A 17,343-nucleotide genomic window follows, 5' to 3' on the forward strand; every position below is an offset into this window, starting at 1 on the left:
CTCGCTCAGGTGAATGTAAAAGATCCCATGGCACTATTTCGAAGAAGAGCAGGGGAGTTATCCTCGGTGTCCTGGACAATATTTATCCCTCAATCAATATAACAAAAAAAAACAGATTATGTGGTCATTATCACATTGCTGTTTGTGGGAGTTTGCTGTGCACATATTGACTGCCATATTTCCCCCATTACAACAGTGACTACAGTTCAAAAGTACTTCATTAGTTGTAAAGTGCTTTGAGACGTCCGGTGATCATGAAAGGTGCTATATAAATGCGAGTCTTTCCTTTTTTTTCATTGTCCCCTACCCATTGACCTAGACTTCACTTTTTTCTAAAATCTATAAACTTTTAACTTGCCACCTAACCTGGGCTTCTTGATTTATTTTCTCCCCCACTGGTCTTTAATCTTGATGTTTTTTCTTTGGTCCTTCATCCGCATTTCTCAATAACAAAAAGAGTGACAAAAAGAAATGTGACCCTGGAAATGCATACCCATCAGTGGCCTCCCAACGCTGACCCTACTGAGATTTGCGAAGACACTTGTATATGCAAGGAGCCAGTGGACGCCTGCACTACTACAAGCCAATCTCGGGCTCCCACTTGCACCAATTGCTGGAAACTCCTGCACTTGCCCACCATTAGCGAGGGAGCAGCTGGTAGCTATGGTTCTTCCTACCCGTTAAAACCAATGATAGAAAATCCTGAAGTGTCAGTAATAAGTCGATTGCATGCTCCCTGCTATCGATAATCCCTATTTGGGAGTGCAGGATCTTTCTGCTTATTTTTTTTCATTCTTGAGATATGGGTGTCTCTGGCAAGGCTAGCACTTATTGCCCTTGAGAAGGTGGTGGTGAGTCGTCTTCTTGAACCCCTGTAGTCCTTGTGGTGAAAGTTCTTCCACAGTGCTGTTAGGTGGGGAGTTTCAGGATTTTGACCCAGTGACAATGAAGGAACGGCGATATATGACCAAGTTAGGACAGTGTGAAAATTGGTGCGGAACTCGGAGGTGGTGGTGTTCCATGCATCTGCTGTCCTTGTCCTTTTAGGTGGTAGAGGTCGTGGTTTTGGGAGGTGATAGCTGCAAAGGTTCTGAGCCTAGACAGTTTCAGCCCAAATCCTGGTTCATAATGCCAAACTGGTCAGATGTGGCAAGAATTACTCAGACGAGCCTCGTTTCCATTTCACCATCATGTCTGGTATCTTGTTGAGCCAGGACATAAAAGGATTTTGAGATTGTGGCCCTTGACAAAACATTAGTAGCACTGCTACAGACAACTAAAATGCATGCAGCAAACAAATTCTGATAGTTAGAAGGTAAAATTGTTCACCGAGCAGAAATCCTTCACCCAGCAGAGTATTGGGAATCGAGGCACAAGCTCCCCATGAATGAACAAAATATCGTGGGTGCACACATCTTAATCTCTGATGTGTACTCCTGGTTGGGGAAGCTTCAATAACAGTATGATTTTATAAATTCAGCACAGAACTATGGATGGCAAGCTTGTATGATCAAATTACATGTTATTAAACTAGTGTGCTGTTTACTGCTGTCATAAAATGAGTAGGTTAACGCCTATTATAGAGCCGAGGGATGTCACATGAACATTTGTAAATATAAATGGTAATTGCCCAGCTCCTGTGATTTAAACTGCAATGATCATAGCTCAGTGTTTCAACAGAATAATATATGTCTTGTGTGCATTGTCATAGTATAATGTTAGATAAAATGCTTCTGTACATACCCAAATAGGAAGACATAATAAAAATTGTCTCCACTTTTGAGGAAGTGATTGGTAGTTTTGTTACATGGCATTACAAGCTGTTTAAATAAATCGAGCTCACAGAAATGTACTTTTATTTCAGTGAGTAAATGGACAGCAGCAAATACTGGTGGATACGTTATTTTGTTTCCTTGATGTGTCACTGAGAGTCAAAGGTTGAAAATTGCACTCCGTCGGCCTTTTCTTGTACACTGCTGGTGGAAGCTTGGCAGAAACTCCCTTTTGTATAAGTATTTTTGTACATACGTATGTATGCATAAGTACTGTCGCATTTGTTTTAGAGATTTTGTGAGTTTTAGATGCTCAAAATCTGCCTTTCCAAGATTTATGCACAGCTAGCTATCTTAGAAATGGGATAATCAATAATCAACGCATGTTCGAATAAAATTTGAATTGCTCCTAATGCCCTCTTTCTACATCGCTCATTCCATAATGTTTTTGACCTCAGCGTGGCTTCTTGTCTGCAAGTCTATCAGTCATGGATCATGGACCTCTCCACAATCCTGGTTAATACTTTGCTTTCAGCTAACAAGATAATGTAGTGACGGATAATATCAGTTCCCCTTCCATGTTCTCTCACGAGACTACACGGACCGTACTTTTTTCCGTTGGGCTGTTTTTCTTGCAACAAAATTCCATTTTCTTTTCCCAGTTTTTTTTTGGTAGTTTCTCATTGCTGTTCCATCTCCTTCTCATCCAGTTGGAATACTCTCTTCTTGCCACATGCTCCACCTGATAGAGCCAGGTGGAAAAATGACAAAACTTATGCCAACTTTGACAGATGGATCTGAGTGCCACAAAGCCCAGGGACTCGTGATCATCTGGTGTGGAAGTGAACACCATGAGCTGTTATTAATTTTTAATTAGCGTGTTCTACATTTTTTTCTTATTTGCATTTGCTAACATATCTATTCAAAAGGAACATCTCAGAAGGAACTTATCGAAGTATATAAGATACTTATTTATAGGCTGGAGAAACCTGGAGCAGTACTTTTCGAATACTCTATCGTAGCAGGACAAAAGAGTTCAGGGTTGTGAAGGGAAATTTTAAACAACAATTGAACAGTTTGCCAGGAAAGGTGATTGAGGCCAGAACATGCGATTGATCATAGTATCATTAGGTTTAGATTAGCTATGGAAAAGGACAGGGAGAAATTTAGATTAAAAATACTTAATTGGTGGAAGGGAAATTTCAGTGAGATGAGAACGGATCTGGCCCGGATAAATTGGAACCAAGATTGGCAGGCAAAACTGTAATGGAACAATGGGCTGCCCTTAAAGAGGAAATAGTTCGGGTACAGTCGAGGTACATTCCCACAAGGGGGAAAGGTAGGGCAACTAAAGTCAGAGCTCTCTGGATGACGAAAGAGAGAGAGAGTAAGATGAAGCAGAAAAAGAGCGCATATGACAGATGTCAGGTTGAGAATACATCTGAGAATAAGGATAAATATAGAAAGTTCACAGGAGAAGTGAAAAAGAAAATAAGAGGGGCAAAGAAAGGTTGTGAGAATATAACGGCAGTCAACATAAAAGGTAATCCAAAAATCTATAGGCATATAAATAGAAAACAGGTAATAAGAGGAGGGATGGGGCCGATTAGGGACCAAAAAGGAGACCTACACATGAAGGCAGAGGGTATGAGGTACTAAATGAGTAATTTGCATCTGTCTTCACCAAGGAAGAAATGCTGCCATAAAAATTGTAAAGGAGGAGGTAGAGGGGATACTGGATGGGATAATAATAGATAAAAATGAGGTATTAGAAAGGTTGGCTGTATTTAAAGTAGATAAGTCACCAGGACCAGATGCGATGCATCCTAGAGCGCCGAGGAAAGTGAAGGAAGAAATCACAGAGGTACTGGCCATAATCTTCGAATCCTCTAAAACAGGGGTGGTACCAGAGGACTGGAGAATTGCAAATATTACACCTTTATTCAAAAGAGGGTGTAAAGATAAACCCAGCAACTATAGGCCGGTCAGTTTAATATTGATAGTGGGGAAGCTTTTAGATACAATAATCAGGGACAAAATTAACAGTCACTTGGACAAGTGTGGATTAATTAAGGAAAGCCAGCACGGATTTGTTAAAGGCAAATCGCATTTAACCAACTTGATCGGGTTTTTTGATGAGGTAACAGAGAGGGTTGATGAGGGCAATGCGGTTGACGTGGTGTACATGGATTTCCAAAAGGCGTTTGACCAAGTGCCACATAGTAGGCTTGCCAGCAAAGTTGACGCCCAAGGAATAAAAGGGACTGTGGCAGTCTGGATAGGAAATTGGCTAAGTGACCGGAAACAGAGAGCAGTGGTAAATGGTTGTTTTTCGAACTGGAGTGGTGTTTCCCAAGGGGCAGTACCAGGACCACTGCTTTTCCTGATATATATTAATGGCTCAGTCCTCAGGTCTCAGTTTTTCTTATAAGGTGAGGTGTTCTGCTGCTGTGGTGGGTGCAATGATTTAATGTGATTTCACCTTTAGTGGATACAAACATCAGGCCGCACTGGCACTGTCACCCCCAACTAGTTTAGGAGGTAGATCTTCTTGGATCATCAGTTATGCCATCAATCATAGAGACGGCCAATTCCTACAATCATATTCTAATGCTGAGGTAATTGCTCAGACCCCCTTTTTTTTTCTTTCTTCCTTCAACCTACCCCAGCTGTCTCATTCTGATAATCTTATCAAACCCAAGCTTGGTGTCAACCAATTACTAGTTCATGCCAGGTAATATTTTAGTCATTTCAATTTTGGCACATTATAGTACAGTACATTTCATAATCCTAGGCTCCCAGCGCAGAACCTTGATCGATGAGAGTTTGGCTCATTGGTACATCATTAAACACTACAGGGTTGCTACTGTAACCTGCACTCCTGTCTAGCATGGTATCATCCCAGTAACTTCATGCTCGCAAAATTTACTCCTCTAGGCCTTGGCCTTCCATCTCAGTTTCTTTATTTAAGAAACAGAACATTGTGTTATGAGCTTCTCGAATATTCTGCCAGAGGTGACCATTAAATCTAAAACACCAATTCAAACAGTTTCAAACTGAGTCAAAATGATTTTCACTCCATTTTGCTGCATTCTGCACATGTGCGGCAGTGATTTATTTTCTTGTTGTGGCCACCTCATTATCATGTTGGTGGGCACCCTAACCACCATCTTGGACACCTGTCAGAGGTGGAGAACCAGGAAAATATGATAGCCAGCCACTATTTCACCTCTTTAATTTATGACACACAATTGTCCTCCTTTATAAGAGGGCAATTTCTATGACATTACTCCATTTTTTAGTGGAGTTCCAGGCCAGGACCCAGGCCTGTACCCCAACGTGGGCCTCACTCTGCTGCTCAAAGTGCTGGAACACTGGGTTCCTACCACTGTCGTACAGGTCAATTGGTAGAATGGAGAATGCTGCCAAGAAACCTCTGGTGTGGGAATTCCCTCTCCACAGCCCTGCCCCACCAATTGGCCATTTGTAGGGTGGACCCCAAACAGATTCGGGAAGAACTTTGCAACCTAGGATGGGCCCAGGTGTGTTGGGATCCCAGATGACTTCCTGCTCCCTCTGCAGCACTGCTGGCTGATCTACACCAGGCTCCACAGATTTGTGGGGCCCAGAACTCAGTCCTTTCATCTCAGATATCACCCTGGTGAACCATTGCTGGATGTTCTCCAAGGCCAGTATATATTTCCTAAGGTTGGCTAACCAAAATCAAAGACACATTCTGTGAAGCTATTGCCTCAGTGCTTAATGAGGTTTCACCAGAACTGGTGTGTTCATGCTGCAGAAGTGCCTATTATATTGAGCAATTAAGAAGGAATTAGACAAGCACTTGGAGAAGAAAAAGTATTAAAAGGATATGGGGATAGAGCAAATAGAGTAGCTTGGCTCTTATATGGAACTAGCACAGGACAGTAGGAACAGGGCTAGGCCATTTGACCGATCACCGATTGGACAATCGGGTTAAGCAATGCCTCGATTGTAACATTCTCATTTTTGTTTTCAAATTCCTCCGTGGCCTCACTATCCCCTATCTCTGGAACCTCCTCCAGCCCTACAACCCTCTGAGATATTTGGGTTCCTCTAATTCTGGCCTCTTGCACATCCCCAATTTTAATCGCTCCACCGTTGGCTGCTGTGGCTTCAGTTGCCAAGGCCCTAAGCTCTGGAATTCACCCCCCAAAAAAAATCTCTCTCTCTTTCTACCTCCTTTAAGATGTTCCTTGAAACCTACGTCTTTGACCAAGCTTTTGGTCATCTGCCATAGCATCTCCTTATGTGGCTTGGTCTCAAATTTGATAACACTCTCGTGTAGCACCTTGGGACATTTTACTATGTTAAAGGCACTATATAAATACAAGTTGTTGATGTTGGAGGTCAATGAGCCCAGTTTGCAGTGCTCCTGATTTCCAGATGAATAAAAATAATCAGGGAATTAAGAACATCTGACCTCTGTGCCCGAGTCGCCAATCATATTATGCAATGAGTGAGACTCCATTACAAAAGTTAATCTGTATTCCAAATAAGGTCTACCCAGCCCTCTTTATAATTGCTTTTAGATTCTTACTGTCTTGTGATGAATAACTGCCTGAAAGGGTGGTAGAGGCAGAAACCCTCATCACATTTAAAAAATACTTGGATATGCATTTGAAGTGCTGTAACCTACAAGGCTATGGACCAAGAGCTGAAAGGTGGGATTAGGCTGGGTAGCTCTTTTTCGACCGGCACAGATATTTCTATGATGCTGTGATTCTAGGAAGCCTCGTGTCCCAGTAGAACTTTGATCAAATTTTTCATCTGCAAGCTAGCTTAATTTACTTGGTTACCTGGACCTGTAAATTTCCTTGTCCATCTGCCACTCAGATTCCCCAGTTTGATTATACTCCCATTTGCCATTCTTACATCCACAGCTCAAATAGCCTCCTTCTACATGGACATTTCTCCGATTCTTTGACGAGGTCTTTTGGCAGCCTTGTGAAGAGAGTTTCTCTTGCCTGTACCGCAGTTCTGAAGGGTTACACTGGAAACATCACCCTGTCTTGCTCTTTTAAACACTGACTTGATCCATTGTGCATTTCCAGCAATTTCTGTTCTAATTTCAGATTTCCAGCATTGGTGTTCTTTTTATTTCTATTTGCATCAGTCTGATTTCTCCTGTCTTAATCCCCCTTTCTGGCTGTTCACCACTGCATGTACTCCTGCAGCGGGGGGTGGGGAGGGGTGGGAAGGGGTTTGTTTTGGGTTGTAAACTTACACTTGAGCAGTGCCAGTTTTGCACAATGACTCCACTGGCAGGAGCCATTATTAGGACATTGCAATGCCCACACCATAGCTAGGATGACTAACCATCCAGGATTGTCTTGGAATCTCCAAGAATTAAAAATTAATCTCCAGGACGCTACTACAAGCAACCTGGGAGAAAAGCCATAGGGCATTAAAAAAAGTGTTTTTTTTCTTTATCTTTGAAAACTTTTATTCGAAATAAAATTATTGGAGATGGTAAAAAAAAAGTCTGTTTGACTGACAGTCAAGAATCATCCACTCGGGTAACGAAGAATCTCTTTGCTTTCCAAGTGGTGTGGGAAGGCAGTGCGCTGTAAAAAAGAATATGTCAGGTGACCAATAGCAGGAGGGTAGGGGCGGAGCTAATGGAGGCACGAGGTCATGTGTTGAAACTTCCTGCAATGCGTCCAACCAGCATTGGTGACCCTAACTGTAGTCCTGGCTAAGATCAGCAAACTTGGTACAGACCGTGGGTTGAATCTGAAACCATCCTATTCTGGATAGCTCAGTACTACATCACGTTTATTCACTGAGCATTGGGTTTAAGGGGAAGTTGCTTGGTACTTGGGATGAGTAGGCAGCTTTTAATGGGCTTGAATTTGATCAATGGATAGCCACATTTAAATAGAATATAAGATGAATTGGCATACACTGCACAAGCATTTTTAATTTTTTTTTCCCAAATGATATTTACTAGAATATCACCAGGGATGAGGAATTCCAGTGAGACTGGAAAAGCTGGGGTTGTTCTCCGTAGAGCAGAGCAAAGCAGATTAAGAGGAGATTTGATGGAGGTGTTCAAAATCGTGAAGGGTTTTGACAGAGTAAATAAGGAGAAACTGTTTCCAAAGGCAGAAGTGTCAGTAAACAGAGGTCACAGATTTAAGGTGATTGGCAAAAGAACCAGAGGCGATATGAGGAATTTTTTTCTTCACATAGCGAGTTGCTGTGATCTGAAATGCATTGCCTGAAAATGTGGTGGAAGCAAATTCAAAAGGGAATTGGATAGGGAAAAAAAATGTACAGGACTATGAGGACAGAGCAGGGGAGTGCAAGAAAAAGACTTGCATTTATATAGCACCTTTCATGACCACCAGACGTCTCAAAGTGCTTTACAGCCAATTAAGTACTTTTGGAGTGTAGTCACTGTTCTAATATGGGGAACGCGGCAGCCAACTTGCGCACAGCAAACAGTAATGTGATACTGACCAGATTTTTGTTATGTTGATTGAGAGATAAATATTGGCCAGGACACCAGGGATAATGCCCCTGCTCTTGTTCAAAATAGTGCCATGGGATCTTTTACGTTCACCTGAGCGAGCAGACGGGGCCTCGGTTTGATGTCTCATCTAAAAGACAGCACCTCCGGCAGTGCAGCACTCCCTCAGCATTACACTGGAGTGTCAGCCAAGATTTTGGGGGGCTCAAGTCCCTGGAATGGGACCTGAACTCACAACCTTCTGGCTCAGAGGATAAGAGTGCTACCTACTGAGCCACATCAGACACTGGAGCTAATTGTGGAACTAATTGGATAGCTCTTTGAAAGAGTTGGCACAGGTATGGTGGGCTGAATGGGCTCCTTCTGTGCTATATCATTCTATTTCATTTTTAATTAAATGTTTTTCCTCCTTTTCTTTATGTCCCACCCTTGCCATGTTATGCTCCATATCTTGTCTGGGAGACTGGGCAGCAACCTATTTATCTGCCAGTGCTGCTTTCTAACTAGATTTGAGGAAGTGATTTGCACTATATTCTATTTGTCACTCTTGGAAGGCATCCTTCTTACTCATTTAACTTTCTTGGGGCTCAAATTTCCCCAGTTATCTGCGCCGTTTTTTTGGTGCGCGCCGCTTTTTTTGGGTTAAATTAAAATATCCCAAGTTTCCCCAACGATTGTGCGCCAGTGTAACACAGTTAGTCATGATTTTGTCAGGTTCGTTTTTTTGTGTGTCATAGGGGGGGTGTAACCTGATGTCTGCACCAGTTTTTCAGATTTATGCAAGTTTGGCCAACTTACATTTTTCCTAGGATAGCATATGTGACCACTCCCAACAAACCTTCTGGGCACATGAAAAAATCCGCACAGAAAGATGCCATTGTTTTCGGCGAAGTTTTGGAGGAAGTCAAGAACACATTAACTATGCATCATGAAGCTTAATTTTTTCAAACTTAAAACGCAGACAATGGAAGTCTAATGCGATTCTTTAATTTTTGATTTTTTTTCAAAGTGCCACGCCACCACCGAATGTCTCCAAACTGGGCTCGAGGGTCAGAGCGTCGGCCGGCAGAATCAGTCCCTCGCCCAGACACGGGCTCAGCTTCAAAAGAAGCCCAGGGAGGGTGGGGGTGTGTGGAAGCTGAACTGCAGGCATGAGAATCCTTACACTATGCAGCAGCATCAAAAGAATCCCTGTGGGGGTGATGGAGAAAGTGTTTGCCGAACCCATGTTCAGGCGAGGGAGTGATTCTGACGGCCGACCCTCGAGCCCGGTGAGGAGATGTTCGGCCGGTGGTGGGGTAGTACTTTGGAAAAAAAATCTAAAATTAAAGAATTGCATTAGACTGCGTTGCCCCAAATGTCCTCATTTGAATGCCTAGCTTCCTGTTCTAAGCAAGCCTATTGCGTATGCACAGACCTGGGTGTGGTCCATACTGGGGCGTTGACCTTGGGGAGAGAGAACAAAGAAGCTTGTGCTGCTGTTTTGAGCTTCTTGCAAAGGTACAATTTAATTATGGGGGCAATACTGACAATGCCATAACTCATGCAAGCCTTCTGCATGATGGTGTTGCGGAGGAGACGATTGATTCAACGTCATCGGATGAGGAACCTCAGAGCACATAGGATGATGAGCAGGAGGCCTAACCCATGTCGGGTATATCGAGACAAGTGTTCATACCTGCACCTGAGTGATGCAGACTGTGTCAGAAGGCTGCGTTACCACAAAAGTTGCAACCGAGATCTGTGAGTTTGTAAAAGCAGACCTGCAACCTAGATGACTGCTTTGTCAGTTGAAATGAAGGTTACAGCTGCACTTTCATTCTATGCATCTGAATCATTCTAGGCCATAAATGGGGATGTGTGCGCCATTTCTCAACATGCAACACATATCTGCATTCGGCAGGTGACAGCTGCACTATGCTCAGAGGAATGACTACATAAAGTTCCCCATGACCGCCCAGTGGGGTGCCTCGCTGCACCCCACTGGAATCCCCAGACTCGGACTGTGAGAAACCATGCAATGTCCCACATTCATACCACTCAGGGAAGGGCCTGGCACCTCAATGGGCATCACCTGGTCCTCCTCCAGAGTGAGTATAACAGTGTGGGCTTCATCCAGCACCTCCCGCTCCCCCTCACCCCTTTGCTCTTGGTCTGGAAGGTAGGATTGGAAGATGTTCTCTTCTTCAGGCTTGTCCACGTCTGAATCTTCTTCTGCATCGGCTTCAGCCTCGTCAGGGTTGGCCTCAAGTTCTGTGTAAGGGGATAAAATACGGCCACTAAAGTGGGAGACAGACAGACTGACAGATGGTCACTAAAGTGGATACTGAAGGTAGTGAATTGATCTGACATGGTCCAGATTGTAAGGCATATCAGTATTAGGAGGTTCTGAGGTATTGGAAGTGCCACTACCTTACGGTAGAGATTGTAATATATCAAAAATTTTATGTAAAACTCGCTTATGTATGTAAAGCTCGCTTATACTCTTGCTTACAGTAGGTTTTAAGAAGGGATATCAGCAAAGCTTGCTATACAGCAAAGCTTGATGGTTAATGAACCATCCGTTGTGTTAACCTTAATACAGACTGAGGGAAACTTACAGAACACATCCACCAAGGACAAGAGAGAGTCAACAATCTATTGTAGCAACATCTGAAGGGATGTTTGGGAACAAGATAGCAAACCCTGGGAAACAAGGTTAATTCACATATCATGAAGAACTGAGGCAAAGTTGACACCACTGAACAAAACAGTCCGGAAGGGTGACATGTGATGGGAGATGGGGGGTCCATCTCCCGTATTTAAATTGGCTCCCCCGTATTTTGAGGCTGTGCCCCCTAGTTCGAGTCTCCCCGAACAGTGGAAACAACCTCTCTGCCTCTATCTTGTCTCTCCCTTTCATGATTTTAAATGTTTCTATACGATCACCCCTCATCCTTCTGAACTCCAACGAGTAAAGACCCAGTCTACTCAATCTATCATCATAAAGTAACCCCCTCATCTCCGGAATCAGCCTAGTGAATCGTCTCTGTACCCCCTCCAAAGCCAGTATATCCTTCCTTAAGTAAGGTGACCAAAACTGCACGCAGTACTCCAGGTGCGGCCTTACCAATACCCTATACAGTTGCAGCAGGACCTCCCTGCTTTTGTACTCCATCCTTCTCGCAATGAAGGCCAACATTCCATTCGCCTTCCTGATTACCTGCTGCACCTGCAAACTAACTTCCCCATGAAGTGAAGCATGGCTAGCCCGTGCAGTACTTAACATTTAGGAAAGCCAGACTGTGGAATTTGCAGGACTTATCCTCTCCCTCGAGTGTGGGCCCAGCTTGTGCAGTGGTGGTTGCTTTTCTCCAAGCAGGACCCATCAAAGCAGTGACCCTGTCTTCCAATGGTGTCAGTGCAGCAGATTTGCCAGGCCTCCTCCTGTTTGAGTTCTTTGCCTTTTGTTGTGTGTCACCTTCCTCTGCAAAGATGAAAATATAACTTTTTAGAGAGGGTGTCTTTCTGCTGGGTGGGACATATGGTTACATTTACTATTACAATTCCATTGAATAAATGAAAATATTAGTTACACTAACTACTTGACTAAGGTCCTGCCACTTCTTTTTGCACTGGCTTCCAGACCTCGGGGTGGTCACCATTGCACAGTAATCTTCTGCAAGTTGGTTCCAGCGTTTCTTCATTTCTTTTGGTGAAACTTTTATGTGACCTCTGCTGGTGTCCAGCTCCTGCCATCTGGCCTCAATTACAGTAACCAGGGCCTCCACTTCACCCTGTAAGAAATTCTTGGTCCTTGAGCCATGTTGCATATTGTATTGCTGTTCCAATTTTTCCAATGAGAATTAAAGATCTCACACACAACTGGCTCTTTAAAAATGGCCAAGTGCAGACTGAGAGCTGTACTGGGCATGCGCGCCCATAGCAGTCACGTCAAAAAACACTTTTTTTTTTTGCACATGCGCAGAAGGCGGGGGGGCGGGGGGGGGGCCTTGTTTTTTCGGCACAGACATGAGGCTCCACCCCCTGAAACTAAAGGACAGGCTGCGTGGCGACAATTTCAAAAAATAGAACAGGGAAACTTGCTAGTTATTTTTTTTGAGTCGTCAGAGCCAAAAAATACAGGCATAACTCTTGCAATACGCAAAAAATCGACATTGGCAAAAATTGAGCCCTTGGTTCCTACTTGCCAATATCAGTAAAAGGAATGAAGAGAGCTGGAAGAAAATTCATTTTTGACTTTAAACCTTGTTCATTCCTTATTATTTATTCTTCATTCATTCCCCCAAAAATGACCATTTGCAAGTCGATCTGTCCAGACAGTGACATAGCAGCAACAGAGGTTCTATTGCAGTGAAAGAATAAATTGGTTGCCGGTGATGTCCACATGAAAAGTCAAAAGTCAAGGATTACTTTCAAGTAATTTCCTGAGGTGTGGTTTTATCACAAACCAAGATTATTATTGCTTGCTGCTCCATTTAAGAGTGTATATGTATTTTTTAAAACCACTCATTCATTTTGGTCAGTCTATCGGCAGATGTCACTTGATGCGTCCGATTCAATTTATTTCTTTTCACCTAGTTTCACCTGCCTATGTTTTCTATTAAATGTGCCAATGCATATCATCAATGATTTACAGGATTTAGTGAAAATTTTCTAATGTAAGGGCTGAGTTATGTCAGCCAGGCCATTGAGTTGATATTGTGGGGGAGCAACATATAACGTGATATGTTAATTCAGCATTTCAGGATTTTCCACATGAGCGAATTTATAACAAAAAAATGACAAATTGTTAATGGAACCCGTTGAGAGATATTTTGGCTTCTCTACAAATAGTGCAATCTTGAGAATAGGATGATGTTCAATTGCAGTGATGCAAGATTATGTGAGTGCCTCTCTGGCCTCGTACTGCACCAAGTTTGAGTCCCTTTCATTAGCAGCAGGAGAGACATTTGCAAATGATCAACATTTGATCCTTAAATGGACTGAGCATACTGGATCCACTGAGACTCAGAAGGATAATTGTATAGTGCACCAGTCACAGACTCAGCAACCATTGTATACGACACCAGTCACAGATTCAGTGGAACTATTGTATACTGCACCAGTCACAGATTCAGTGGAACTATTGTATACTGCACCAGTCACAGATTTAGTGGAACTGTTGTATACTGCACCAGTCACAGATTCAGTGGAACTATTGTATACTGCACCACTCACAGATTCAGCAGAGCTAATATATAGTACATGAATCACAGATTCAGCACAATCAGGATGAGCCAATCATGCAGGTACAGATAAATCTCAGGAGGTATAACTGGACAACTATCTCATCAGATCCCTATTTCTGATGTCTTGCAGCTCAGTCCTGTGGCTGATTCAAAACAATACAATGGAATTATAGCCAAATAGCCATAAATCTTAGCTAGCCATATGGCATGTTCTGATGAAAGATTATCGACCTAAAACGTAAACTCATTCATTATATCATTGCATCTCCCTAATTTATTGACCTTCTTGGAAGAAGGATCACTGGATCAGTGTTATCCAGTAGAAATTGTTGACAAGCCACAGGCGTGGCTTTGGTGACACCTTTCTAGGTGTATGCATTCATTTTTGTAGAAAATGCCTTACACATAAGATAGGTAAATATATTCACGTGTATATTTACTTAACAAATATCGACCACCAATCAGTGTGAAAGTTTGCAGCCTTTCTCTGTCACCAAAGTTTGTAACCCTGGCACGAATTGATCAGATGCAGCACATCTGAGTGCAGATTCTAGGTTTTTGACCAGCCGTTGCCAGCGGTACTTCATCAGAGTGATTGTTGAGAATGTTGACTCGCACAATGAGTCTTGCCTCCGCTCTCAATCCAGAATGTGGTTGGCTGCTGCTTGCCCTTTGCCATTACGTGCCCTGCTGAAACTGCTCGTCATTGGTTGGGCTTGGCTTTTTTCTGTTGGCCTGGTGCAGTTGGTCGAGTTGACCACTATGGCAGATCCCCCTCTCCATACAAGATTGATTCCATGGTGCTGAGCTCTTGTGTTTTCACCTGTGTTACACACCATTTCAGCAGTTAAGCAATATCAAGTAACCAAAGAAGTAAAGCACACACAATATCAACACATTTGCACATTCTGCTTTCAATTTTACTATTACACCAACAAACATGTGAAAAGGTGACCGTACAGATGCACAGGTCGTCTGAATATGAATGTTGAGCTCATGTGCCCAGTGACGGTGTCTATTGCTCATTTTTTAATTCATTAATCAAAAATGCAATTAGCCATATCTGGATTCCCAATTAGCCACATGTGGTTAGTGGCTAAGCTATTGAACGCACTGCACTGCATGACAGAACCCCTGTATTCATCAGTCAGCTACAACAGAAACAAGACACAGAACCACCGAGTAATTTATAACTTTATTGCAGGATTGTTCGAACCAGTGCGTTGCTCCATTTTTAACCCACATCTTTGTTCCTTTTCATTTCAGGTTCCCAGACCAAAAGATTCATATCGTTGAGCTTTGTTTCTGAGCCTTCGGACACTGTAACCGTGCGAGGTGGATCTTTCCTACTAAACTGCTCGGCGAAGGCGGACCAAGGCCCGGTGACTATTGGCTGGAGAAAGGACGGGGTCTTCTTAAACCTGGCAATGGACGAGAGGCGGCAGCTGATGCCTGATGGATCCTTAATGATACAGAACGTGCTCCACTCAAGGCACCATCGACCCGACGAAGGACTGTACCAGTGCGAGGCCTCAGTGGAGAGGGAGGGGGCGATAGTGAGCAGGACAGCTCGGCTAACTGTGGCAGGTAAGCAAGGCCAAACCTACCAGTTAGATTCCATTGAGTCTAATTTTCTCCTTTTTCTCCTTTCCTCTGCCATTGTCAATATTTACACCAAAATCTGCTCAATTTTCTTGCCAACGCGACTTGTATAAGACAAAAAAAGTCCGATCCAAGGTATTGATTTACTGTCGACAGGTTTCTGAATTAGTGAGTACTACATTCTCCCCTCTCCTGATTTTCTTGCCTGGGAGTGCTGATTAATGTTCCCTTTAAGCCGTGTAGCTGGCTCACTGGCTTTTAAACGGGATGCGCAGTATTTTGAATGGGCCGTGCACCCAAAAAAAAAACTTAGCATTGGTGCTGACTTATGCTAAGAGTACAGTTGCATGAGTGTTGTCAGCGCTCTGGTACTTTGCTATTTAGGGGCTTTGCATCATTTGTGAGCTGCGCGAATCAAGCATCAGCAAGTTATTTGACTGTAAGGAGATTCAAAGCCTGACTCGACCCGATCCTCATTTGATGCTCACATTCCAGCAGAGACACCAAGTATCAATCCGGAAGTTCGTTTTCTCCTCCCTAGCCTGATATCCTGACTTGGACACTCCTATTGTGATGCATTGCCTGTGGTTGGCAACCCCATCACAAACCAGAGATTAAACCATGGACCTCCAGGCCTGTGTGAATTAGTACTGCACCAGAGAGTGAAAATACCCAACATGTTATTCGTTGGACGCACTTAATTGCTAAACTGATGATAGGATCAGCAAATTTTCCAACTATTCAATGTTTGTCTCTTTTATGACATAGAAACATAGAAAATAAGTGCAGGAGTAGGCCATTGGGCCCTTCGAGCCTGCACCACCATTCACTAAGATCATGGCTGATCATTCACCTCAGTACCCCTTTCTTGCTTTCCCACCATACCCCTTGATTCCTTTAGCCGTAAGGGCCATATCTAACTCCCTCTTGAATATATCTAATGAACTGGCATCAACAACTCTCTGCGGTAGAGAATTCCACAGCTTAACAACTCTCTGAGTGAAGAAGTTTCTCCTCACCTCAGTCCTAAATAGCTTACCCCTTATCCTTAGACTGTGACCCCTGGTTCTGGACTTCCCTAACATCGGGAACATTCTTCCTGCATCTAACCTGTCCAGTCCCATCAGAATTTTATATGGTTCTATGAGATCCCCTCTCATTCTTCGAAACTCCAATGAATACAAGCCCGGTCGATCCAGTCTCTCATCATATGTCAGTCCTGCCATCCCGGGAATCAGTCTGGTAAACCTTCGCTGCACTCCCTCAATAATAAGATCGTCCTTCCTCAGATTAGGAGACCAAAACTGAACACACTATACCGGGTGAGGCCTCATCAAGGTCCTGTACATCTGCAGTAAGACCTCCCTGCTCCTATACTCAAATCCCCTAGCTATGAAGGCCAATATGCCATTTGCCTTCTTCACCATCTGCTGTACCTGCATGCCAACTTTCAATGACTGATGTACCATGACACCCAGATCTCGTTGCACCTCCCCTTTTCCAAATCTGCCGCCATTTAGATAATATTCTGCCTTCATGTTTTTACCCCCAAAATGGATAACCTCACATTTATCCACATTATACTGCATCTGCATTGCATTTGCCCACTAACCTAACCTGTCCAAGTAACCCTGCAGCCTCTTAGCATCCTCCTCACAGCTCACACCACCACCCAGCTTAGTGTCATCTGCAAAGTTGGAGATATAACACTCAATTCCTTCATCTAAATCATTGATGTATATTGTAAATAGCTGGGGTTCCAGCACTGAGCCCTGCAGCACCCATTAGTCACTGCCTGACATTCTGAAATGGACCCATTTATCCCGACTCTGCTTCCTCTCTGCCAACCAGTTCTCTATCCACATTACCCCCAATACCATGTGCTTTAATTTTGCACACCAATCTCTTGTGTGGGACCTTGTCAAAAGCCTTTTGAAAGTCCAAATACACCACATCCACTGGTTCTCCCTTGTCCACTCTACTAGTTACATCCTCAAAAAATTTTAGAAGATTTGTCAAGCATGATTTCCCTTTCATAAATCCATGCTGACTTGGACTGATCCTGTCACTGCTTTCCAAATGCGCTGCTATTTCATCTTTAATAATTGATTCCAACATTTTCCCCACTGCTGATGTCAGGCTAACCAGTCTATAATTCCCCATTTTCTCTCTTCCTCCTTTTTTAAAAAGTGGTGTTACATTAGCTACACTCCAGTCCATAGGA

General features: G+C 43.3%; 1 protein-coding gene across 1 annotated transcript in view; it reads left to right on the forward strand.

The window, feature by feature from the left end:
• Positions 1 to 14,767: 14,767 nt before the first annotated feature.
• The window catches only part of dcc (DCC netrin 1 receptor), a gene marked incomplete at its 5' end in the record, with an annotated part of 1,018,431 nt that continues 1,015,855 nt past the window's right edge, over positions 14,768 to 17,343 (forward strand). Inside the window, one exon of the mRNA XM_070862030.1 lies at positions 14,768 to 15,104. Coding sequence (XP_070718131.1) covers positions 14,768 to 15,104 — 337 coding nt within the window. The remainder of the gene's footprint in view (positions 15,105 to 17,343) is intronic.

The sequence above is a fragment of the Pristiophorus japonicus genome, chromosome 2 (assembly GCF_044704955.1).
Source record: "Pristiophorus japonicus isolate sPriJap1 chromosome 2, sPriJap1.hap1, whole genome shotgun sequence".
NCBI lineage: Eukaryota > Metazoa > Chordata > Chondrichthyes > Pristiophoridae > Pristiophorus > Pristiophorus japonicus.